Source organism: Capronia coronata (assembly GCF_000585585.1).
Source record: "Capronia coronata CBS 617.96 chromosome Unknown acBCG-supercont1.5, whole genome shotgun sequence".
NCBI lineage: Eukaryota > Fungi > Ascomycota > Eurotiomycetes > Chaetothyriales > Herpotrichiellaceae > Capronia > Capronia coronata.
Window position 1 is genome coordinate 1263194 of NW_006912897.1, and position 23892 is coordinate 1287085.

Below are 23892 nucleotides of genomic sequence, written 5' to 3' on the forward strand. Positions count from 1 at the left end.
ACAGGGTTCCTGGGTGAACAAATATAGTCGGCTCCTATATAAAGTTCGATTGAATATGTACTAGTATATAGCGCTGTCTAAACTTGTACTTGCGGTTCCAGGCCACACCATCTTCCTCTTCATTGCTTATGTGAAAATGAAAACATCGGTCCTCTGGCTCTCAAGTTCGAGCCCTTCCAGAGAAGTGTTCCGACACCGAATGGAAAGAGGCCGACAGCGAGACAGGCAAAGACGATATAAGGCACTTTAGCTCCACCTCCCGACTCGATCCACTGGGGAACATAAAACGGTGGGTGGAAGGCCATGAGGTTCCGCCAGAATTGGAAAACAACAGAACACTCCGAGGCGCGCTGCGGGTAGCAGTCGACCAGGTATGTCATGATGGCTGTCAAGGCAACTTCTTGCCCAAAGGCAAAGATGGCGACGCCAGTCAACGCCGCCGCCCAACCCGTAGGGTATTCCAGTTCCAGCCCATAAAGCAGTAGGCCAGCCTAGTCATAGATGTTAGTTGTGTCGAGCAGAAAAGAAATTCGGGTGATGATACTTACCGGTATAGTGACCAGTGAGATGAATGTTACAGGGAGGATCTTCTCAGGAACCCACGCCCGTTTTTTGGCCAGTGCTCTTCCGGCGATGAAATCACAAAGAGGGCCAGCAAAGATCTCGCCTAGCAACGCTCCAATGAAACCCGAAAAGGAGCAGAACCCGACCGACCGCGTGTTAAAATTCCACCTGGTGTGCTCGCCGAAGTTCAGTGGGAAGCCCGCCGTGTTCGCAACTTCCGTCATGGCAGCCAGCGAGAACCAGATCGAAGGAAGCAGCACAGTCGGGTACGCAAACATAGCCACCGGCCGACTGAACAGATCCAGCCAGGTGGGGTCTTTGGCGTAGGTAGGCTTCCGGAAGCCCAGTTTGCGGAGAGTACCAGTGGTGGTACTCTTCGGGGCCGGCGCTCCTGCGGCTGGCCGGGGATACAGAGTCTCAGGAACTGAAAGCAAAAGCACTTTGTCAGCAACAGAGAAACATAAGAGGGCTTGACGTTCGCCCTTTGGCATTCGGCAACTCACCCAACAAGAGCTGCGCAACAAAGAGTCCACTATAGATGATGGCGGCGATATACATCGACCAGCGCCATCCAAGACTCTTGTTGAACTGCACCGCGCCCCCAGCCACGCCGCCAGCATAGGGAGCCGAAACCAGCAGAACAGTATTGAGACCCATATGTCTGCCCTTCTCGTGTAAGAAGAACATATCTGCAATACCGGCTGGGCCCAAGCAAAGACCTGCCGCACCGCAGAAGCCCATGAAGATCCGGCAGACCAATGCCGAGGCGTACGACTCAGACTCGGCAACTCCGATAGCAAACCAGATCGCCATGAAATTGCCGATCAGCGTGATCGGGCGGCGTCCGTATCTCGACGAAAGAGGGATCCAGAGCAACGGAGCAACGGAGAACATAATGGTCGGCGTAGAGCCGATATATGTCGCCTTGGACGCAGGCGTGCCAAACTGTACCTCGTTTAGTGATTGCCCAATGCCGACATCCATCACAGTGACAATGGTCAACGGAACATACCTGTGCAGCCAGGGTGTGAGCTCCAGGGGCGATCAGAGTAGTGGTGAACTTCAGCACGAATGACATAAGAGCCAGAGTCACCGCCGCACTATGCTTCTTGGCCGAAGACCAGTTCTGAGAGAGTCATCAGTCAGCATCCATCGTCTGGGCCTCACAAAAACAAACACGAGCCGGGGGGAGGGGGGCAATCTTACCAAAGGATCCTCGGGGTCATCGCTCGGCTGAGGCACCAGAGGAATACCATCCGAGCGACACTTGACAACACGTTCGTCTTTACCACCCTCGATGGCGATTTGGTCGTCAGAGGTCGTCTTGTCGGCCGCACTGACGGCCATGATCTCCTTGTTTCCAGACATCGAATCGACGTTTGATCCGTCCACAACTGTCGTTCTCCAACAGCGACTTTATATCGCCTCATATCTGAAGTCCTTATCTCTCGCTGGCTGCCTAGAAAAAGGATTCTTGAGGCATGGTGAGTACAGTACTGAGGTAGACGCTGGCAGTTCTCTCGTTCTTTTCGCTTAACAGTTAGCCGTCCCAACCCAGCGAGATACTAGCGGCATGCTGCTGGTGGAGCATCAACACCAAAACGCGTTGCGGCAATCTGATTGTCGGCAATAGGCAAATCCAGAAGATTTAGACTGCTTATGCCATAACTATGCAGTCTTGTGTGGTGTTTGAGTAGCCAATCACTAGCTAGTACACAAAATACCTCTATAAGAGACGAGTGTGAGTCGCGTCGGAAGTGGGCTCCGAGACGTATGCGTAAGGTACCTAGGTAACTTCCTGTAACGGGAGAGCCTGTCATGTGACCTGACTGAAATTCCCATTGCCCTGATTAGTAGGAATGGGGCTCCAAATGAATGACAAGATAGAGAGTGCTTGTCCTTGTCGGAAATCTGCATCGGGATCATGTAACCGCTTCATCAAGATAGCGCCAGATATGTGACATGCCCGGCTAGGCGTAGGCTGGGCTGATCCGTGAATCACCTTGAACATCGCAAGCCTCAAGACCAACCAAGTGTGACCACGGCTGCCGGTGCAGTACAGATCACTAACAAAAAATTTGTCTGCTAACAGTCTGGTCGGATTTGCCCAGAGCAATAATGCTAACCAACAGCACATGCCGAGAGCTCTTATGGCTAGCGGCTACCCGATGAACCTGAGTGAGATCAAAGGCGTGTCTTGGTTCATCGGCCCGTCGAATATCGGGTTATGGGGCCGATGAAGCGAGGCTTCGGCCCACCCTCAATGCTCGCAACGCTGTCATATAAGGGAGGGATCAAGATAAGGCCATTCCACCGATCATCAACGATCTTGTTGAATTGTTGAGATTTGGATTTCGGTGCCATGCCTCACTCTACACAAGATGCTGCCGCTGGCGGGATCGAAATCGCCATTGATCGAGGCGGAACATTCACCGACGTCTGGGCCTCTATTCCAGGGCGAGACGAGGACTTGGTCTTCAAACTGCTCTCGGTCGATCCCCAGAACTATGCCGATGCGCCCACAGAAGGCATTAGACGTGTTTTGGAAATCGCAACGGGTAAGGAGATTCCACGAGGCTCGCTACTCGATGTGTCTCCCGTCGTCAATATTCGAATGGGCACGACTGTGGCCACCAACGCCTTGTTAGAACGCAACGGAGAGCGGTCTGCGCTCTTGATCACGAGAGGATTCCACGATCTGTTGGAAATTGGCAATCAGGCTAGACCGGATATCTTTGACTTGACTGTCGCCAAACCCGAGGTACTGTACGACAAGGTCGTCGAGGTCGATGAGCGAGTGACTCTGGAGAATTTCACCGAGGACCCCGAGCATGCCGTCGCAGATGTGTCCTCGGATCCGGCCCTCGTCACTGGGATATCGGGCGAGGTGGTGCGAATCATCAAGAAGCCCGACCTGTCTGCTGTGAAAGAGCAATTACAGAGGCTGCACGATGAGGGATTCCGCAGTGTCAGCATCTGCTTCATTCACAGCTACACCTACCCAGATCATGAGCTGCAGGTTGCACGCCTTGCTTCGGACATGGGTATGAGCGTTTCGGTCAGCTCTAGTTTGCAGCCAATGGTATGGAATCCCTTTGTTCTGCAGGATCGAACCATATGGCTGACCAGTTCTTCGCCCTACAGATCAAGGCGGTCCCTCGTGGACAGTCTGCCACAGCAGATGCATATCTAACTCCAGTCATCCAGAGATATCTGGACTCTTTCAGCAAGAACTTCCAGGGGGGACTCACCACTGGAAACACCCGATGTGATTTCATGCAGAGCGACGGCGGGCTGGCCGACTTCCGAAGCTTCTCGGGTTTGAAAGCTATTCTCTCTGGCCCTGCCGGTGGTGTCGTAGGATATGCCCAAACGTCTTATGATACTGAATCTGGAAAACCTATCATAGGCTTTGATATGGGAGGAACTTCAACAGGTCGGGATTCCCGATCTCGTCCGAGAAAGTTGGAAGCTGACAGTAGATCACAGATGTCTCGCGCTACTCAGGATCATACGACCATGTTTTCGAGACTGTCACGGCCGGTGTGGCTCTGCAGTGTCCCCAGCTGGACATTAACACTGTGGCAGCAGGTGGTGGTTCAATGCTGTCTTGGACGAACGGTCTCTTCAAAGTTGGACCCGAGTCAGCGAGTAAGTTTTCCCTGACTTTGTGAACTCTTGTGCCCGGTAAGCTCACATCGACTCACAGGCGCTCATCCCGGACCGGCTTGCTATCGGAAAGGCGGACCCTTGACTGTTACCGACGCGAATCTGTTCTTGGGCCGATTGCGTGCCGAGCATTTCCCAAAGATCTTCGGCGAGAACGAGGATCAGCCTCTGGACGCGGAAATCACACGCAAACTCTTCACCGAACTGACGGAGAAAATCAACGGGGAGCTCTCAGCTGAGTCAGACAAGCTCACTCCTGAAGCGGTCGCCCTGGGCTTTCTGAAAGTCGCCAACGAGAGTATGTGTCGACCCATCCGAGCTCTGACTGAGGCCCGTGGACATGACGCTTCTCACCACGATCTCGCCGTCTTTGGAGGTGCAGGTGGCCAGCACGCCTGTGACATCGCATCTTCCTTGAGTATTGGGAGGGTAATCATCCACCGATACAGCTCTATCCTTTCCGCTTATGGCATGGCTCTGGCCGATGTCGTTTCTGAGGCACAAGATCCGCTCTCTTGCGCTTTCGGCGAGGCCAGCCTGCCCATCATCCAGCAAAAAGTGGATGCCTTACTTGAGCGTTCGCAGGCGTCTTTGAAGAAACAAGGTATCAAGGAGGATGACCAGGTCGACTATGAGATCTATCTGAACATGCGTTATGACGGCTCGGATACCTTGATAATGATCCCGAAGCCAGAAGACGGGTGGGATTTTGGCACGGCGTTTATCGATCGACACCGGCAGGAATTCGGCTTCACGATGCCTCGAAGCGTGCTTGTCGAGGACGTGCGGGTACGGGCTCGCGGGCGAAGCAAGGCCAGCCAGTCCGTAACGGCGCCGGCCAAAGAACTCTCATCGACCCAGGTCCGTCCTATAGCCAAAGAGTCATCGAAACAGCAGCAAGAGGTCTACTTCGAACATGGCGGCTGGCAGACCACGCCAATACTGCCCCTGAGCTCGCTGGAGCATGGTGACCAGATCCAAGGGCCCGCCATCATAATCGACAACACACAAACTCTTGTTATCACCCCAGAAGCCAAGGCCACAGTATTACGGAACCACGTCGTCATTGATGTTGAAAACTCGTCGCGGCTGGGTTCAAACGCGGCCAATACCGGTATCGTCGATCCTATCCAACTCTCTGTGTTTGGGCATAGATTCATGGGCATCGCCGAACAGATGGGCCGCACCCTGCAAAAGACCAGTGTCAGCACCAACATCAAGGAGCGCCTGGATTTTTCTTGTGCTTTATTCTCAGCTGACGGTCGGCTCGTCGCGAATGCCCCCCACGTCCCAGTGCATCTGGGCAGCATGCAGTATGCGGTTCTTTGGCAGCACGAGCACTGGAAAGGCCAGTTGAAGGACGGTGATGTTTTGGTCAGCAATCATCCCGTCTGTGGCGGTACTCACCTTCCTGACATTACGGTGATCACTCCGGTGTTCGAAGATGGCAAGATCATCTTCTACACCGCGTCCCGAGGTCATCACGCCGACATTGGCGGCATCAGTGCCGGCTCACTTCCTCCCAACTCGACGGAGCTGTGGCAGGAAGGTGCTGCAATTGAGAGCGTCAAGCTGGTCGAGGATGGTGTTTTCAATGAAGAAGCCATGGAAGAGCATCTTCTGCGCCGGCCCGCCGCCTACCCTGGCTGCAGCGGTGCACGCAATCTCTCCGACAATCTGGCAGACTTACGTGCCCAAGTGGGAGCTAATCAGAAAGGTATCAACCTCATCAAGCTCCTAACCAAAGAATATGGACTGCAGACGGTTATGGTAGGTTACCTTGAAGCTCTCGTCCAGCGCGCGATCCTTTTCACGTGTGGTAACTGACGTGGAGACTCCGAACAGTTTTACATGAAAGCGATCCAGCAGAACGCCGAACTCGCAGTCAAGGCATTGCTGAAAGAGACGTATCATAACTTCGGTGGCAGGCCGCTCGAGGCAGTAGATTACATGGATGACGGAAGCCCGATCAAGCTTCGAATCACCATTGATGGCGAAAAGGGCCTTGCAGACTTTGACTTTACTGGCACTGGGCCAGAAGTATATGGTGAGTGCCAATCATGAAATAAAGACGTGAGCACAGAACTCACATGTATCTCCCCCTGACAGGAAGCACCAACGCACCCAAGGCAGTCGTGTACTCGGCCATCATCTATGTCCTGCGAGCCTTGATCAAGACGGACATTCCGCTCAACCAAGGCTGCCTGAACCCAATCAACGTCATACTTCCCGAAGGAACACTCCTGTCACCCAGTCCGACAGCCGCCGTGGTCGGTGGAAACTGCGTGACCTCGCAGCGTGTGACGGACGTAATCCTGAGGGCCTTTGACAGCTGCGCGGCCAGCCAAGGGTGCCTGAACAATCTCACTTTCGGACAGAGCAGCAAAATCGACGCCGACGGCAAGTACACGCCCGGATACGGGTACTATGAGACGCTCGCGGGCGGCGCTGGGGCGGGCCCCGGTTGGGACGGAACCAGCGGCGTACACGTGCACATGACCAACACGCGCATCACAGATCCCGAGATCTTCGAGCGTCGCTACCCCTGCCTCCTGCGTGAGTTCAGCCTCCGGAAAGGAAGCGGTGGCGCTGGCGCGTTCCGTGGCGGCGATGGCTGTATCCGCGACATCGAATTCCGGAAGCCTCTCTCCAGCGCCATCCTATCAGACCGCCGTAGCCACGCCCCCTATGGCCTCCATGGCGGTGAGGACGGTGCCATGGGATTGAACCTTTTCATCAAGAAAGCCACAACTGCAGCTGACGGCACAGTGACGCCGGAACGCGTCATCAACCTGGGGCCGAAGAACACCATCAAAGCGGACGTCGGGGATCGTATGGTCATCATGACCCCTGGCGGTGGTGCGTGGGGAGCCGTCGGGGACGAGAAACTGCGCAAGGATGCTCTTTATGCAGTGCAGCATAAGAAGCCTCAGCCTCGGATCGGCGGCGGAAGTCTGGCTGCCAGAGGCGCTCAACAGAATAGTAATTGAGGCGGCAGCCCTCCTCCGGGGCTGTTTGTTGTCACTCTGTAGGATAGAGTTAGATCAGCGGTAGACAGGTGCTCAAAATGATGTCTTTAATAGGACCTTCCAGGGCGCTTTAGACCCGGATAGGCATTTCCTTGATCACAAGGGAAACGCAGAAAATGGTCAAGCTCCGTTCAAGAGTGTACCATCCATGACGCCGAGGAAGCGAGGGTACCTTGAAGCGTCAAGCGAGAGGTGAGAGATTGATTGATTGAAATCTAGTCGTGAAGCCATTCATTCATTCGTTCTTAAAGCGGCATCGTCTGATGTCGTCTGTTTGAGCAACCAAAACACGCTGCCCCAAGGCATCAAAAGTTCCACCGACCGTGACCAGAGGTACAAGTTGTGTCGAAACTGCAATGCAATCCAATGTCTGCTGCAGTCCTCAATTACTTACTTGAAGTAATATGAACCCTCCACGGTCCTGATTGCGACACTTTGTGCTGCACAAGTAAGTGATGCGGACAGCTGCTGCGCGACCGACGCTATGTCTCGGGAACCAGTTCATTTGCTCGACATGTCGACGCACCGGATATGAATCCCTCCGACAGCCTTCATTCCGCCCACTGCATGCCTCTCCGATTCTCCAGCGGCCGCGCCGGCGGGAATTTTTCTCCTCGAACCCAGCGCTGTTAAGCCAGACAGCCACCAGGAGAGACGAGCAAAAGGAGGATGCGAACTCAACACCTGCAACTGTGGCAGTGCAGTCGCCGAAACGGAAGACCGCACGAACACCAGGGACCAAGACGTCGCTCCGGCGCGTGGGTCTGGAGGCACAGCGGTCCAAAGCCGGGAACTTAGTCAAGTCTTCCAACCGGGGCGAGGGCGAGAATGAGTCTGCAACGCCCAAGATCGTGACGGCATACGCTGTAGCCGAGCAGTTCGATTTGAGCAAGGTCGTGGAAATCCTGCGCAGCAAAGGCTACGAGCCGGATCCGTTGCGCACCGGCCTGTTCCCGCAGGTCCTGCACGTCCAGATCCCCATCTCGTCCATCTACCGCTCGACGAATCCGGCCGCTCGCGATCTGTCGTCCACCGAGGTCGGCGATGTCTTTGTATTCCCTTCCGGGACGGTGGTGACGTGGGCTCTGCCAGAGGGGTTTACATCGTACTTTGCGACCCGCACTCTCCTTCCGGCCGCGATCGATCCTCACAAGGAGCCGATCGAGACCGAAGACTTGGACTACATAGAGGACCCGAGCCGCGAGCACAGTCTGATCCGTGGCGACACGATCATTCTGGGCACGAAAAGACCGGACCATCTCCATTCAGGACAGGGACAAGACCACGCCGACGCGCAACCGGAGTCGCAGTACCAATCCGTCGACACCGTCTTGACCAAGATCGCCTTCTCCTCGGGCTTTGCGAGGAGCACCAAGCTGGCCGTCCTCGAGACCAATCTGTCCACCTACCTCGCTTCGACCGCCGACATTCCCATGCTCCTGTCGAAAGGCTCGCGTCTGCCGTTCAAACTGTCCCGACGATTCATCCTTCGCAAGACCGGCCAACTTCTTCTTCTCCGAGCACAGCTGAACCTCTATTCCGAACTCACGGACTCTCTACCGGATCTGTTCTGGGATTCCCGCCATGAGCTCAACCTGGAGAACTATTACGACCAGGTTGGCCGGGCGTTGGACGTCGGCATCCGGATCAAGGTCCTCAACGAGAAGATGGACTACGCCTCCGAGATCGTCTCGGTCTTGAGGGAGCGGCTTAGCGAAAAGCACGGTCTGTCCCTCGAGTGGATGATCATCGTGCTCATTGCTGTCGAGGTCGGCTTTGAAGTGCTGCGACTTAGGAAGGAGGGGTTCTTCGAGGAGGTCTGGAACAAGCGTAAACTGGGCGACGCTGGCGAATCCAAGGATAGAATACTCGATGCCAACCCATAAGACACTTTATATTAGAAGCACGGCGACAGTTCGCCGCCTTAGAAACTCAACTCAAAAAGCAGCACTGCAATAAAAAATACCTAGCCGTATGGCTAGATCTGTTGGCAGGCTGTACCATCGGCTGCCAAAATCGCAAAATGGATGGACTCACTCAGCGTCTTTGGAAGTTAAGCAGAGACTTGCCTGCCTGATCGTCATGATATGTCATTGTTTCCAATATATCATGTTGGAATACTGGGACTTCGTTGTTCACATTACTCCAACAAAGACATGTATCAAATACTACCTTGTGCCTACCTCTCTGTACATCCAATATAGCAAATAGCCTTTGTGTGACGAGTGATAGACAGAGATTGAGCTTCTCCACGTAGAGGAGATAAATGGCAGTAAGATATCACGATCAAGGCGGATTGGTGCACGACATCACCGAGTGTTCAGGACAGTCAGGGGGTTCTGTATAAAGCCGAAGAATAGCCGAGAATCACAGCCTCGTCACAAGTCTGGGTGTGTTGATGATAAGGAGAACTCAGGATGCCTTTGTTGATAGATCGCTCGTGGCTAAAAGGGCACAGCAAAAGTCAGAGTAAGGTGAGTTCTCTCACTGCTATCCTCACACGGTGCTCACAGCTACAAATTGATGCGGTGCTTGGTTCCTTGCCGTTGCTATGAGACGGTCTATGGCAGAAGGGCAGGGGACAGCGGGAGACATGTAAGAAAAGTTACGACTAAGGCATGAAATCTCTGTCGAAGTCTCAGTCTACCATGGCTATGACAGCTACAAGAGTGCAAAGAACAGAGGAAGGAAGCAGAAGGATTGATTGCAGAAGCAATTTTATTAGTTTTGGAGTAGCTATGGTTCAAGGATCATTTGATCCATGTGCACACCTAGTGTGGCTGAGAACCTTTGGTAGAAGCAATAGCAATTGATTCAAGACCTGTCCAACGCAAGTGTACCTGCCATCCATGGCCAGGCTTCCATCTAGCCAAACCAAATGGCCTAGCTTGGAGAAAACCCCGGTCAAGTATGCGGTTCCTTGATTGCTGGAGGCTGAATTCTGTCTGTGTGTCCCTTGCAACCAGCTAGCATTGACTCTTCTTGGATCTCACCCTCGAGATGGTATGTCTTGTCACCACTTGCATATGCTGATGAATGCATGTGAAAGTACATGGCAGACATAGCTGCAGAGAGTGTCGTGGTATGTGGGTGATGAGGTATGTGCTCAGATAAGAGCCACCATAGCCACCAATCCGAGCAAGCCGACATTGATACCAGGGGTGTTGGCACCATTGTTGGGAGCAAGTGGAATGCCGGTGCTAGTGGTTGGAGTGACCGTAGTCCGAGCCGAGGTGGTGGTGGAGACAGTGAGATGAGCAGTAGTAGAGGAGGTACTCTCAACGACGCTGCTCGAGGTAGAAGTCTCGACAGGAGTGGTGGCCTCGGTGGTGGAAACGGTGGTACTCTCAACGGTGGTGCTCTCAATGGTGGTAGTAGTGGAACTGACCGGAGTGGTTGCGACAGTGGGAGTGACCGGAACAGCTGGAACTGGAGTCTCGAGGGAGGTAGTCTCGATAGGAGTGGTGGTGATCTCTGGAGTGATGGCCGGAGTCAAGATCGCAGTTCCAGTGACCGAAGTAGTAGTGGTACCATCAGTGGTCTCAGTGGTGATGATGCCATAAGACGATGGTGGTGCTGGTAGATATGATGGTGGACCATAGGTAGCGCAGCCGACAGGAGTGGTGGTAACGGTAACGGTGTCTGAAGGGAAAAGATTAGCCGAGCACCTGGAAACGAGGAATTCTCTTCACTTACCACGTGGAATGAGATTGACGATCTCCTTGATGTGGTGAGCTGGAACATCACGAGCTGGATCTTGTGTCAGTTGTTTGATGGTCAAATTGGAAGAGAGTTGGAACCGCAAACTTACCCTGCAAGACTGCGATGACCTTGTCCTCGAAATCTCCAGTGACGGATGCGATGGCTAAATCCGAAAGTCAGCAAGATTGGAAGGAACTGGCACTGGCACAGGCACCAGCGGATCTTGGCACACAAAACTCACCCAAGCCAACTGCTGCGAACCAAACAGCCACGAGGCCCAAGACGCTTGAGATCTTCATGGTGGATGAAGCCTTTGCGAGAAGGGTTTGGGTAGAATGTGGTGAGTAAGAGTAATGAGGTATCCAAGTCCGAGGATGTCTGGTCCAAAAGGTGCGACACAGAGAGAAGGTTGATGGGACTTGATGAGTTGAGTAGAAAAGGTAGGTAGGTAATTCGGTGAAGGTGGTAAGAGAGATGCAGGAGTGAGGATGCAGAGGCAGAAATTTATAGCTGTGAAGGAGTGTCCCCAGATCGACCCGGCCAAGAGTTGCCGCGCTCTCGTTTGGGATGATCCCAGTGTACGCCTCTGATCAGATCGCAAGGCAGAGCGATACCGGCCAATCGAGCGCTGCGATCAGATCAGTGATTGATCCAGCAAAGGACGCCGCTGCGGAGCGTTGTGAAGGAAACCGCGCTTCAGTGATTCGGGCGCCTGCCGATGAAGGGTTGCAATGACCAAGGGGGATGGGAATGGGGATTGGGAGTCTAGCGAGCAACCACCATGCATGAAGCCGACAAAGACGGCAGAGACAACAGAGACAGCAGAAGGCAAACGGGCGGCCACAGCATCTTCACTTAAACTTGTGTGAAGACAGAGCTGAACAGTGACAGTGGCTGCTTGATGGGAGATAACAAATTCCAATACCCTACCTCTGGGTGATGTCCGCCAGTATCACAATTCACAAGGCTCCAGGCATGGTGGACTCTGGCAGCACTGCATTCAAAGCTCAGCTCACTGCCAATTACCTAGGTAGGCCAAAGCAGGAGGCTGGAATCCAGCGTCGTCGGCTACCTGCAATGTCTCATCTCTCACACCCTGGACAGGATTGCACAGATCTGTCACACCCCTTTGCCACCTTCGGAAAGCTTACACGGGACGAGGATGGCTTTGTCAAATCATGCAGAGGAGAGTGATACGGAGGAAGTTCAGCTACAACAAGATGAAATTGAGCTTCGACCTGTCTACAGCGGCTGTACCCGGAGCTAAGAGCGGGTGATCGACCGCTAAGAAGCTTATTCCATATTAGCGTCTTTTGGGGACAGTGGCACTGAAGAGAGCAGCTGGAAACAAGACAGCAGATGGACAAGGAGGACGAGGACATTGTTTCTGGAAGAGTATGATCTACAACAACAGGAGGGAAGAGACAGAGCGGTGGGATACCTACGTTGGCAGGCTACAGATATGAGGACACCCATGGTGATATCAGAGACATGAGGATATCTCCACGATGAACCCTCGACCAAAGCCTCGAGGCCTGAACTGGCCACGAGCAACTACTCTCGCCATGCTATTCGATGTGCTTGTTGATGTCTATAAGCAGCACGGTTCACAACAAAGTGTGGACGTGGAATGGCATACATCTGCTGGCATTTGCCGACCCGCTTATCATCCGAGGATAATTGAAACCCGTCCGCGAAGCAATATCAAGATCGAGGAGAAAATGCGGCGGACATCGGAGCCTAGCTTCATCGGTTTGATGCACTCGTTCTTCAGACGTCCGGCCAACTTCGTCGTGGTGGCCTAGTACCCTTCAAACTGCTAGACCATGCCCGTTGAACGGACAGCGTTGGCCCATCAAGCACGCACGTAAGCTACTTCAGCTTCGTAGCTATGGGGGATTCGTGCGATCATGCGCTCGAGCACAGTTTCAAGTGGCATCCTTGCGAGATTGTTCCTGTATCACCCCGATACAGCAGCTACATAACCATGGATGCGCTGTGTCGTATCAAATGTACAACCCAGATCGTTCATTTAGGTGCATATGCGGCGCCGTACCAATGAGTGCTGTTGATCTGGAATCAGGGGAACGTGGAGCTCAAGTTCCAACAACGATCGTGTTTCCTGGAGTTCAATTCTAGGTTCGCGAGTCTAGAAAGAATGCCTCTATCTCCTCTCCAGAGCCGGTGCAGTCACACTCACCTTGAAACTTGACAGGCGCAGGGACTTGTATTCCCTTCAAAGAGCAAGGCCTGACTTTGATCCCGCCGTCAAGCGATCGCATGCATGCACCCATTCTCGTCCCTGACTATCGGCATCTTCGTTGCTGGTTATATCACTGCACGTTGGGATCTCGTCACCCGACTCTACGAGTTGGCCATTTTTGCTTGGGATCACGGGGTTATCGTAAGACACTCATTCGAACTCTGGAAGCGCAAAACTGACTGCTCTCCAGACCCGGGCGGCCAAAGCCTTTGTCATAATCTCCTTGATCTTCGCCCTCATCGCAATCCCTCTGGACCGACTCGCAGCGCAGGAGGCAGCAGTTGTGGGTTGATACCCTGATTGAGGAGGGGGCAGAAGCTGATCTACAATAGCATCCTCGGTTGCCTTCGCATGGAATTTCAGCTCGTGAACAACTACGTCGAAGAGGTTCCTTCTGAGCCTTTGACAACATGTTATCATGGTCGAGAATAGCGATGGCATGCTACGGATATTCTGGCCGAACAGTCTTACTCGGACAACCGCACCCGGAGTAATAGTAGGATGGAAGAATTCAGAATTGGATTTCTTTGTGATAACTGTCTTGGAGGATGTCGAGGTATGCAATCAAAAGCAAGAACTGGGGCCAACTCTGATCGTCACAGGTCCGAAATGTCGAGTCTGCGCTGCGGATAGGCACACTCTTTCGCAACAGTCCATATCCCGTGGCTAGGATCTTCCAACTTTGCGACCGATCCGCCATGCACGTCCTGGGCACGCTCAATCATCCAGATTTGCCCGAGATATATGACCCAACCAGACTTTGTGCCTTTATTATGCCTGGGGAGAAAAGGCCTCGCATATACTGTCCAGCAAGAGCGGAAATCTCGGTGCAAGTCGTTCTCTTCGATCCACCAAATCCAACTCAAATGCAATACATGTCTCTTACGCCAATATCCCTTGCTCTCGGTCGGGATTATTACTCGGAAAGAGCCCCCCTGTATTTTCCGGATGAGGTGGAGGTGCAAGCAGAGAGAGAGCATGAGAGAGTGACTCAGCTGGTCAACAAGCTCCGATACCATACCGTTGTGCGACATCGGTCAACAAAAAAGGAGCTTGCCTTGAACGCGATCCTGCGGCAAATCAACTGTGCGCAGGAAGTTGCCGATTTGTTACAAAAGAATACGCCCCTGGTGGGACCGCGTAGGAAGAGAAGCTTGTCAGTCAGTGAAAGGGTCGTCGAGTCGGCACAGTCTCTCTACGCCTTTGCTGCGTGGACTGTCTGGACACTTTTCATGACATACGCCTTCCCGACTCTATTGTCCTTATTCAAGATTGCCATCATTGGGCATCGCATCCTTGCTGAAGGCATCCTGCAGATCCTTGAATGGCCATTGCCATTGCAGAGACTACAGCTCCCGGAAAGTCGACGATCATTCAACGGAACTGTTGCCCTGAAGGACATCTCGGCCTGCTGCCAACAGGTCCACTTGCGGCTCCAACAATTTTCCTACTATCCAACGCAGTATGCGCTTCTGCGGCGACGACATGCGACTTGGTCTTCTTTTCCTACGAGCAACAGCGATTACATTCGATTCTACAACTCTCTCTGGCTGGTTGCGAACGACGTTATCATTGGCATAGCCCTAGGAAGTTTTCTCAGCGACAATGCTCAAACCGCGTCGGAGTTCATCGGCGGAATACTCGACGAGTACACAATTGAAGGGCTGAGACGAATGATCCGATGGCTTATGTCGTTTCCTGGTGGTCTCAAGTTGAATACCGAACTGGCAGCATTTCTGGGTGATTTGTTTCTGTGGGTTATTGAGTATTGGTCCTCGACAACCGTTATGCTCGTTTTGCCACGATTACCGACAATTGTATATTTCATTGGAATTTCCTCCTTCGCCGGGGCGAGCATGCCGATCGCCATCTTTTCCGACCTGCTCAGTCTGATGACGATCCACATCTACTCGTTTTATGTGGCCAGCGCGCGCATATTCAACTGGCAGCTCACCATCATCATCAGCCTTTTCCATCTGTTCCGTGGCAAGAAGAGAAATGTGCTGCGCAATCGCATCGACAACTGCGACTATGATCTGGACCAGCTCCTTCTCGGTACAATCTTGTTCACGTTGCTATTTTTCCTGCTCCCAACTGTGGTCGTCTTCTATTTGACGTTCGCCTCGGCTCGAATGGCAATCATATCATTGAAGGCAACTCTGGACACTTGCCTCGCATGCCTCAATCATTTTCCTTTGTTTGCGTTGATGCTCAGGCTCAAGGATAGCAAGAGGTTACCAGGGGGGGTGCACTTTGAACTCTTGGACGCCGAGCAACATCGACTTCAGTGGCAGGAAGAGACAGAGCGCGATGCTAGCAAAGAGGACGACGCAGACGTCGACGTCGACGTCGACGACCAGCATGAACAATCCGAATCGAGTGTCGCGTACGTGCGTCTCTCCTCCACCCCTTTGTCACTGCGACACATCTTCGAACAATATTTCCAGCTCTGGGCACGGATCCGTCAACACTATCTCTCACCCAAGGTGGTCTTTAGACTTTTGACGGGTCGTTTTGTGCCGCCTCTGGGCAGAAGCGAGATGTATGGGCTGCAGTATTCGGTACTTCCAAGAGAGCGTGCGACAATCTCTGAGGTCTGGAAGAGCTTGAGTGAGACCATGACCGCGGGCGCAGTGTCGGGCAGTAGCCATGCGCATTCACATCTACAAGAAGGATCTCTAGGCAGTCATGGCAGAGCCATCGGCAAGCGATGGGGATGAGCCAAATGAAATCGAGTCAAACTAGCTATATTTTCTTGCTTCGTCGAGTTATCATTGCCTGCACTGTATCGTGGTGGCTGTTTATAATCAGCCCCTGCTGTATACATGATATTGTCGTCTCTTCACAACAGGGTGCATGTACCCTTACTACAAAGTAATTTGCAGCGTTGGCAGGCAAGACACAAGTAGTAGTATTGTTTCTGGCTGGTAGTTGATCTGGATCCAGTTGTCTACCATCGACAAACACTACTAGTTCTTCGATACGGGCATTTCGCAGTACAGTTGCAATAGCTTGGCATCTACGTATCGACGACGTCTTCCATCGCGCGCTCTTCTTCAAGTTCTCTCAGTCCATCATGATCTTGCCCAAAGCATCTGATTGTCCTGCGTCTCCAACCTCGACTTCTACATCTCCAACTCCTCATTCCGCTCATTCTCCTTGAGTCACAGCTATATCTGGTTCAACAACCGTTTAACCATGCCCAAATGTCCCGAGTGCGGCGGCCGAGTGGACCTAACGAAGGATGGAGATTGGGGACATTGTGCCGATTGTAGTGACAGTCTCGTGCTCTACTGATCCATTCATGCACTGACTTCTTTCCAGGCAATAATGTAAGGTGATGGAGTCTTGTGATTTCGATGGTACTGAGATTTGCCAGATCATTGAGATCAAGAAGGATGAGAAGGTAGAAGAGCCTGTCAAAGAGGGAGGCGGCTCCTCGACGGATGTAAAGAAATAGGAAAGATGATAGCATAGGGAAGGTGGAAAGATTGAGACTTTTCAATTGTAATTGTGTGCAGCGCAGGCTGCAGTGACTGACTGCGACGACGAGGACGACGTTGAGACCTTGCGTCCCTAGCTGCCTCCTGGAACCTGGTATTCACTGCTCCTTTCACTACTACCTGGTAATACTTCCACTTCTTCCTCCCATTCCAGTCTTCCCACTCTTCCCACTCTTTCTTACTTGGCGACCGTCTGGCTTTGCGTAGTATGAGCTGAGCTGAGCTTCACACTCTCCTCAATCTTCCTCGAGTTCATCATCATCACTCAAAGCGACTGGCTGCAATCGAGAGACTTGCTGGATCTTCCTTTGCTCTTAGACTGCGCACTGAGTCTTCAACCTCCATCTTCGCATGCTTCTCCATCTCCTTCCAATCCCACTCACCATGGAGTCCTTCTCTCGAGTCCTGGTCCTTCTTTGCATCCTGCTGTCCGTCTTCGGCTGCGTTACCGCTGCCCCAACCCAGGAGAGCAGCGACGTTGATACGAAGGCGTCAAACGTCAGCGAAAGCTCCAACACCAACGACGTCTCTTACCAACCTACTGAGTGGGCTTGGACTGTCCTTTGCTTGACCACGGATCAAACCTACCTGACGCAATGTATCCTGAGCCAGAGAGATGAGACCACCAACGGTAAGACGTCGGCATTCAGTTGAAACAAGAGCACAGATTTGCTGACTGGCGCGCCAAACAGAAGCCGGCTTGGACGATCAATCTGGACAGCCTCAACCGACTTAGAATGTCTACACCTCGACCTGTCGCAGACTCTGTGCCTGCACTCCATCTGGAACCTTGGTCTGCCATGCGTACGGAGGTATGCACAACAACGTCTCTAAAACACTTGGTCGAGTCCATCTGACATGCTCATAGCTTGCACAACCCAAAACATCTACGACAAGTGTACCATGTAAGCACCACTCGGGTCCGGTCGTCTTGAGGCGACGTTTCATGCTGACTGATTTGCTCAACCAGAAACGCCCGTTGCCAATGCGCATGGAGAGAGAAGATGGCTGGAAACACAAATGCGTTGGGCGTCATCAATGCAGGATCTGGAACAGTCTGGACCGGCAGCTGGGTTCGGGATGTCAAGGAAGAATCCGATGAATCTGAAGCAGGCTCGTCGGCAGGCATGGATTGATACGGCTGGACTTTGAGCAGGCCGCGGCTCTTACCGTACCACAAGGCTACAGCGTCAGGTCTGATCATACACGAAGATGGCCAAAGACCAAGAGGAAGCAAGCATTCTTTAGGGCCGACGGAAATCAGGCAAGGGGTCTGCGTGATGGACAATAGAGGTTCAAACCCGGTGCCTGACAACCTCACATCTCGGATCTTGACAGAAGTTCGTCAAAGATCATAGACTTGATTCCCTCCATAATAATTCCCGAAAGACTGGAATGTAGTAAGCACTGTCTGTCGATAGCTCACTTACTATTGGGCTTTGCTTATTTTCCCCCTTTTCCCTTTCCTACTGCACGCCAAAGGTTGACACCAACCACAGTTGTCAGTTTTCTTTTACCGAGCGACGCCAGCATGAAACATGTTCTACTAGTAGCACCGCGATGGGTGTTTTCCTATCCATGCTGACTCCCTTGACCTGGTGTGGTGGCATCGACATTCGCCTCGAACGACTGACTGACTGTCTGACTGACTGTTCGTTCTAACAATTCGCCAACTCTCGCAGTCACGATGACCCAGCTCACTTCCTCTGCAACGACATGCTCGCGAAACAGTGGAGGAAGCGCTGGGTGATAGGACGTGGAATTGGGATTGGGATTGGAATTGGAATTGGAATTGGATTGGGTTTGTGGCTAAGGTAATCAATCGATGGGACATAACTCGAAAGATGGGATTCTAAGATCTTCAGACTTCCAGTCTTAGCAGTAGCAACAGCAACAAGTTGCCGTCGGGTCGCTTCAGGTCCGAGGATGATGAACAAATACATAGATTGATCTTGGTCTTGATTTACGGTGGCACCATCGATGACTGACTATCACGATCCTAGCCCATCCCATCCCATCTTCCACTGCTCCGTCCTGTAGCTCTACATTCGCCCTCCATCGTCTGTGTTGTCTCAGATTCAAGACAACAACACAAGCCCAGTAGCCACGGGATTTATTTCAGGGGGCTCACAACAGCTCCATCCAAATCGTTCGTCGTTGATTGAAAATCCAATCGATGTCAGGAGAGCCACAGCCGTTATTCGTTTGCTCACTCGCTGTTTGTGCGGGGGGTTTCCTTTCCCAAGACGCCTTTCGCCCAGCCCAGCGTTTTTTAATCCTACGCACCAACAAAAACAATGATAGTCGAAATTAATGATGATCTTTTTGTCCAGGATTTCGATGTGCCCAAAAAAGAAAGCAGACAATATGGGGGTGTCATCGAAGACAGGATGTCAACGCCTTCTTTGCTTCCGCTGGTCTCCAGAGATAATTTAAAGCCCTTAAGCGTCTTCCTCGTCTTTAACAAGGTGATAACTCTCCGTCTGTCTCTCCAGTCTCTGACCGGTCGTGGGAGTTGGTTTGTCCACTCTCAGAATCCAACACAACACGTCCTCCGCTGGTAAGAGGAAAAACCAGACCTTGTTGCATAGGAACGACAAGGAGGTGGTGCACATCGCGGCGACGGCGTCGAGCCAGTAATGGTTGGCGGTGGCGACGATCACGGTCAAGACCAGGAGAGGGTAGCAGATACCCAGGACGAGGAAGAAGATCTGGGTGAAGACGGATTTCCGGGGTTCGTTGCGGCCCAGCGCGCGACGGAAAATGCCCGAATGGCACAGGAAGGTGGAGCCGATGACGAAGGCATAGGTGAAATGCAGACTGGGCATCGCGGCCAGTTGGTTGACGTAGTTGCCGCCGACCCAGACGGACTCGGCATTGGCTTGACGGACGGTGTCGTGGAAGCCGTAGTCCTCAGGTAACAGGCGAGGAGGCATGCAGGGGAAGAAAGTGAAGATGCTGAAAGCGGCAAAGTTGCCCAGGGTCATTGTTCGACGGACGGTGGCGAAGGAGGAGTGGGATGGTGCGGCATAGTAATACCACGATAGAAAGCTGGGTAAGAGCATACACATGTTAGTAATGGCCTTCAAACAAAACCGGGGGCTGGAGGAAGAGATAAACATACGCAACCGTGCCGGGAATATGGACCAGCGAGTAAATGCGATTCAGAAAGGTGATGGCGGACAAATGGTTATTGAGGAACCAAGCTTGAAAGTCGCTTTCTTGGATGGGGAACAAAAACCTCAGCCAGGATTTATGCTCAATGTCGAGGATGAGCACGCCGTGGTCCTGGGCCAGCTGCCACAGTCCGTCGTAGCCAGAAAAGGCCACCTGGGCAATGGCCTTGGTCAGAGTGTAAAACAACAGGTTCAAAACCCAGTAGAACATTTCGATCAGGAAGGGAAACTTGGCGAGAATGCGCGAGTGGAAGTTGTCGGCAAATCGGGACGAGTTCGGGGTATGGACCACCATGCCACAGCAATTGCGTTTCTTGGGCGGGTATTTGGATGAGGTGAAGACATCGGAGTCGTTGGACAGATACGAATCATCGTCCACCGAGTTGTCGGGGGATCCGTCTTGCGATTGGGCGTGTGGTAGGAGAGACTGGGTGGGTGAGCGACCTCTATTAGACTCCATGATTCGGTAACCTCGGCGACGATTGACCGTCAAGGAAGCGATCATGATCGACACCACAATCTAGACATCAGGCCAAAGCGCCATGGTTAGACATGCTCCCAAAGGAAAGGTAACAGATAGGATAACAGCGCGAGACGAGACTCACAATGGGTTCCACCCAGGTGTGTGAAGAGAATTGAGCCCCGCCCAGATTGGGCTGGGCGGCCACGGCGGCCTCGGTGACGTTGAGAGGAACCGACACCATGATTGAGACGGCGTATTGATATTGTTAAAACTCGAGGTTGGATCAGCCGCGCCGCGAGTCCCAGGATGAAGTCAAGGGACGAAGTGAGATTGAGGTTGAGATGGATGTCGCGTGTCCCGATGCGGTGCGTTGGACAGTCACGTGCGCGGAAGACTGACCCGGGAAGCCAGCTGGAAAACCAAGTCGGAAGTGAATGTCGGAAAGAAAAGGAGTGACAGGGCAGAACGACAGAGGCTCGTTGCTGAAGTGGTTCTGACTACCGACGGACGTTCCTGGACTGCTCGATGGAATATTCGGTACCGCCAAAGGGTCGGATTACGCTCGTGGACAGCTGAAGGTGAAGAGGTCGGGCGGTAGGCGGTTGTTGGTCGAGGGAAGGGAAAAAGGTGAGCGTGGCGGAGCAGCAGCAGGACACGACAACTGCACTCCACGCCAGTCGACCTGATGGAGGAAGTAAGTGAAAGAATAAATCGAGAATGAAGGAATGGAAAAGGACAACAGCGTCGACCACTGCAGGTTCGAGATGAGATGGTGGAAGACACAATTTCGTGAACTGTCAAGAGGAAGAGAATCGAATCAACTCAAAGCAGGAAAGAAGCCTGCGAGGAATTGCAGGAGAAACAAAGGGCGGGGCGAGGGGGCTGCGGCTGAGTTGAGGCGGAGTTGCAACACAGTAAGTGACAAGTAACGTATGGGTCAGGACGAGGATTACCAGTATTATTGGACTAGTTGTAGGGGCAATTGGGAGGCATCTTGGGATTATTGCAGGTTACGTACGCCAGTGATACACTCGAGGGACCTTACGTCGGCTCTTCATCCTCTGCAGTACTAGCAGGTGGTGGCCGTAGTGGATGGCAGCAGGCTGGCGTGGCGCCCCTAAGCCTCTAATAAGCGTGTCTTACTTGCAGGTGTGTTTGGGGTTTGATGCCCTGGACCTCTTGTAATTGCATGGCGTCCAGGCTCATAAGGCCCCCCAAGCCGCCTAAATTACCCATGTACAGTCCCCATTATCCACTGCGCAGTCCAGACCAAGTGGGCTCTGATGTGAGGCAAACTGGGTCACCCTCCTAATAAGATTGTCGCCTAAATTACGGAGCAGACTCGGAGTACATACAGGTACCGAGGATCTAATACTCCTACTACCAAGTTGCCCGTATCACTGGGCAGCGCATGTCTTTGCCTCACGTCGAGAAGGTCAAGTCACTGGCGAACACATGCATACGTGTATGTGCATATGTGTTTGAATATTGATCCATTCTTCTAAAAGCCCCATCTCATGTCCCAGCGAGTGCGAGTGCGAGAATAAAAGTAGGTATAAATCACGTGCTAGTGTCATGCTTCATCCATCTGTAACCCATGTGCCAAAGTTGTTCTTGCGAGCAGGAATATCCATCTCTACCTCTCCCTCCACCTCCCCTACTCATCCGCCGACAGGAAGTCTCCTGAAACAAAGCGTCGACTGTCTCGATATCGTCCTTTGCTACCTTTGTTGCTCCCTGCTTTCCGGGGACTGCGCATGCCCTCGTCCCCTGTCGAGCGCATCAGCATCGGCAGCGCGTCCAGCACTTGCTTGTTGCCTTCGAAATAGTGATTGACGAACCCGCCGCCCAACAATCGTCGAATCGCGTTCAATCGCATCAACTTCCACCACTTGTCCACCCGCATTTCTCCTTCTCGGTGGATTCGCACCACCATCTTGGATGCGTTGTTGGCCTGCAGTCCAAGCTTGGGATTCTGCACCGTGACCGAGATCCGGGCAAATGCTTGATGTAACATTTTCTTGTCGCGCCGATGCATCGCCTTGGTACTGAGCGACGCCAACGCCGTCACCTTTTCCACCACTTCATGCGTGTTGTGGTACGCGTTGTATCGCTTCACCAGCCCCGAGTCGTCCCGCCCTCCGCCCAGTTCTTCAGAGGATCCGTTTCCAGTCTCTTCGTCTTCCCCTTCCGACGAAGGGCTGTCGTCCTCTTCGCGTGGTGTGTAGCTCTTCTCGTACAGCAGCGCAATGTTTTCTCCCGCAGCCACCTGCACCCGCACGTCATTGGCGTCCAGCTGGTCGAGAAACGTGGCTACTGCGTCTTCCGATTCTTCCTCCACATCCTCGATCTGGGTGGCCAAGAACCCATAGGTACTTAGTGCGGCCGCCACCACTTCGGCGTTGTCATCAGCCCCAATGAAGGCACCGTCGCTCGAAGCGATCTCGAGTAAGAATGTCATGAACTCGGCAATTTCTTCTTCCCCGGCCCCACCAAAGGAGAGGCAGATGCCCAAGGAGAAGATGCCTTCTGCTTTGACCGCTAAGGACTGGGAGTCTGAAATACTGCGTTTCAGCACCCCGGATACCATCTCATAGAGGGTGTTGTCTGCAAACGTGATGGCGGTGAGTGCCACGGCTCTCAGGGCCAGTGTCGTCTCTTTCTCGCTCGTCTCGGCCTTGATGCTCCGACCAAATGCTCCCAATAAGTCGGCCACACGGCCATGCAGGATTTCGGCCAGATAGTGCGAGGTCAGACACTTGACATAGGTGCTCAAGGAATCTTCCCGGCTTTTGGTGCTACTGCCTTTTCGTTCCAAGAGATCGGCAATCGCATCGGTCAGTTCTTGTCGAATGACCTCGGTGGTCTGTTCGTTGAAATCGTCGCTTTCCAGGAGTGCATCGATCGAATTGATGCTATATGAAATCGCAAAAGGTCAGCCCGGTCTGATATCAACTGCGCACTCTAGCATATGCTCGGCCTCACCTCTGGGTTGTATCATCACTAAGATTGCCATTGCCGGCGTCTTCCTCGTCGGAGGCATCTCGGGACGCTACTCGGGAATTCGCAGCCGACGCCGCCAGGGAACTGGCCCGGGACGATTGTTTCGACTTGGCCTTGTTCGACACCGTCTTGTGGCTCTCGAGAGCTCTTCTGCGTAGATCTTCGTGCATGATGCGTGGGTGGATGATATTTTGGCGTCTGCCTAGATGGCAAAAAAGGCAAGCAATGTTGGAAAGTGGTAAGATTCGAGACAGCCGTTTAGAATAGATCTATCCTGTAACCGTCGGTGTCGGTCGGAGGCAGACCACGCGCCGGATCAGATCTGTCACCCTTTGGGGAGGGAGGCACGGTATGAGAGATGATGGGGTGGAAGTCGTCGAATTTCCATGTGGAGGATCTTCGTCCTGAGCTTCCGTCCGTGAGTCGAGAATGGAAAGTCAGGTCAGGCCAAACCAGGCAGAAGCTGCAACAGTAGCGGCAGATAAGTGAAAGCTGCCCCGAACAGGCAGACTCGGAGATG

The 23892-nt window shown here is 52.9% G+C and overlaps 8 protein-coding genes across 8 annotated transcripts; 4 read left to right on the forward strand and 4 right to left on the reverse strand.

Annotated features, from left to right (window-relative positions):
* Positions 1 to 119: 119 nt before the first annotated feature.
* A1O1_06120 (uncharacterized protein) lies at positions 120 to 1911 on the reverse strand (the record flags this gene model as incomplete). The annotated part of the gene is made up of 5 exons (XM_007727000.1): positions 120 to 491; positions 549 to 988; positions 1068 to 1509; positions 1577 to 1690; positions 1771 to 1911. 5 exons carry the CDS (start codon positions 1909 to 1911, stop codon positions 120 to 122), a joined length of 1509 nt encoding a protein of 502 aa, XP_007725190.1.
* A 1015-nt stretch (positions 1912 to 2926) lies between these two features.
* On the forward strand, positions 2927 to 7223 carry A1O1_06121 (5-oxoprolinase (ATP-hydrolyzing); the record flags this gene model as incomplete). Its single annotated transcript, XM_007727001.1, has 6 exons — positions 2927 to 3646; positions 3709 to 4000; positions 4054 to 4215; positions 4274 to 6003; positions 6079 to 6280; positions 6343 to 7223. 6 exons carry the CDS (start codon positions 2927 to 2929, stop codon positions 7221 to 7223), a joined length of 3987 nt encoding a protein of 1328 aa, XP_007725191.1.
* Positions 7224 to 7717: 494 nt separating this feature from the next.
* Positions 7718 to 9148, forward strand: A1O1_06122 (uncharacterized protein; the record flags this gene model as incomplete). Its single annotated transcript, XM_007727002.1, has 1 exon — positions 7718 to 9148. One exon carries the CDS (start codon positions 7718 to 7720, stop codon positions 9146 to 9148), a length of 1431 nt encoding a protein of 476 aa, XP_007725192.1.
* A 1220-nt stretch (positions 9149 to 10368) lies between these two features.
* Positions 10369 to 11263, reverse strand: A1O1_06123 (uncharacterized protein; the record flags this gene model as incomplete). Its single annotated transcript, XM_007727003.1, has 4 exons — positions 10369 to 10904; positions 10959 to 11012; positions 11074 to 11127; positions 11206 to 11263. The coding sequence occupies 4 exons, from the start codon at positions 11261 to 11263 to the stop codon at positions 10369 to 10371; spliced, it is 702 nt and encodes a 233-aa protein (XP_007725193.1).
* Positions 11264 to 13248: 1985 nt separating this feature from the next.
* A1O1_06124 (phosphatidylinositol glycan, class Q) lies at positions 13249 to 13519 on the forward strand (the record flags this gene model as incomplete). The annotated part of the gene is made up of 2 exons (XM_007727004.1): positions 13249 to 13368; positions 13418 to 13519. The coding sequence occupies 2 exons, from the start codon at positions 13249 to 13251 to the stop codon at positions 13517 to 13519; spliced, it is 222 nt and encodes a 73-aa protein (XP_007725194.1).
* Positions 13520 to 13645: 126 nt separating this feature from the next.
* Positions 13646 to 15947, forward strand: A1O1_06125 (phosphatidylinositol glycan, class Q; the record flags this gene model as incomplete). The annotated part of the gene is made up of 2 exons (XM_007727005.1): positions 13646 to 13783; positions 13830 to 15947. The coding sequence occupies 2 exons, from the start codon at positions 13646 to 13648 to the stop codon at positions 15945 to 15947; spliced, it is 2256 nt and encodes a 751-aa protein (XP_007725195.1).
* A 3224-nt stretch (positions 15948 to 19171) lies between these two features.
* Positions 19172 to 20610, reverse strand: A1O1_06126 (uncharacterized protein; the record flags this gene model as incomplete). Its single annotated transcript, XM_007727006.1, has 3 exons — positions 19172 to 19781; positions 19855 to 20426; positions 20512 to 20610. The coding sequence occupies 3 exons, from the start codon at positions 20608 to 20610 to the stop codon at positions 19172 to 19174; spliced, it is 1281 nt and encodes a 426-aa protein (XP_007725196.1).
* A 1416-nt stretch (positions 20611 to 22026) lies between these two features.
* On the reverse strand, positions 22027 to 23542 carry A1O1_06127 (uncharacterized protein; the record flags this gene model as incomplete). The annotated part of the gene is made up of 2 exons (XM_007727007.1): positions 22027 to 23284; positions 23355 to 23542. 2 exons carry the CDS (start codon positions 23540 to 23542, stop codon positions 22027 to 22029), a joined length of 1446 nt encoding a protein of 481 aa, XP_007725197.1.
* Between the last annotated feature and the right edge of the window lie 350 nt (positions 23543 to 23892).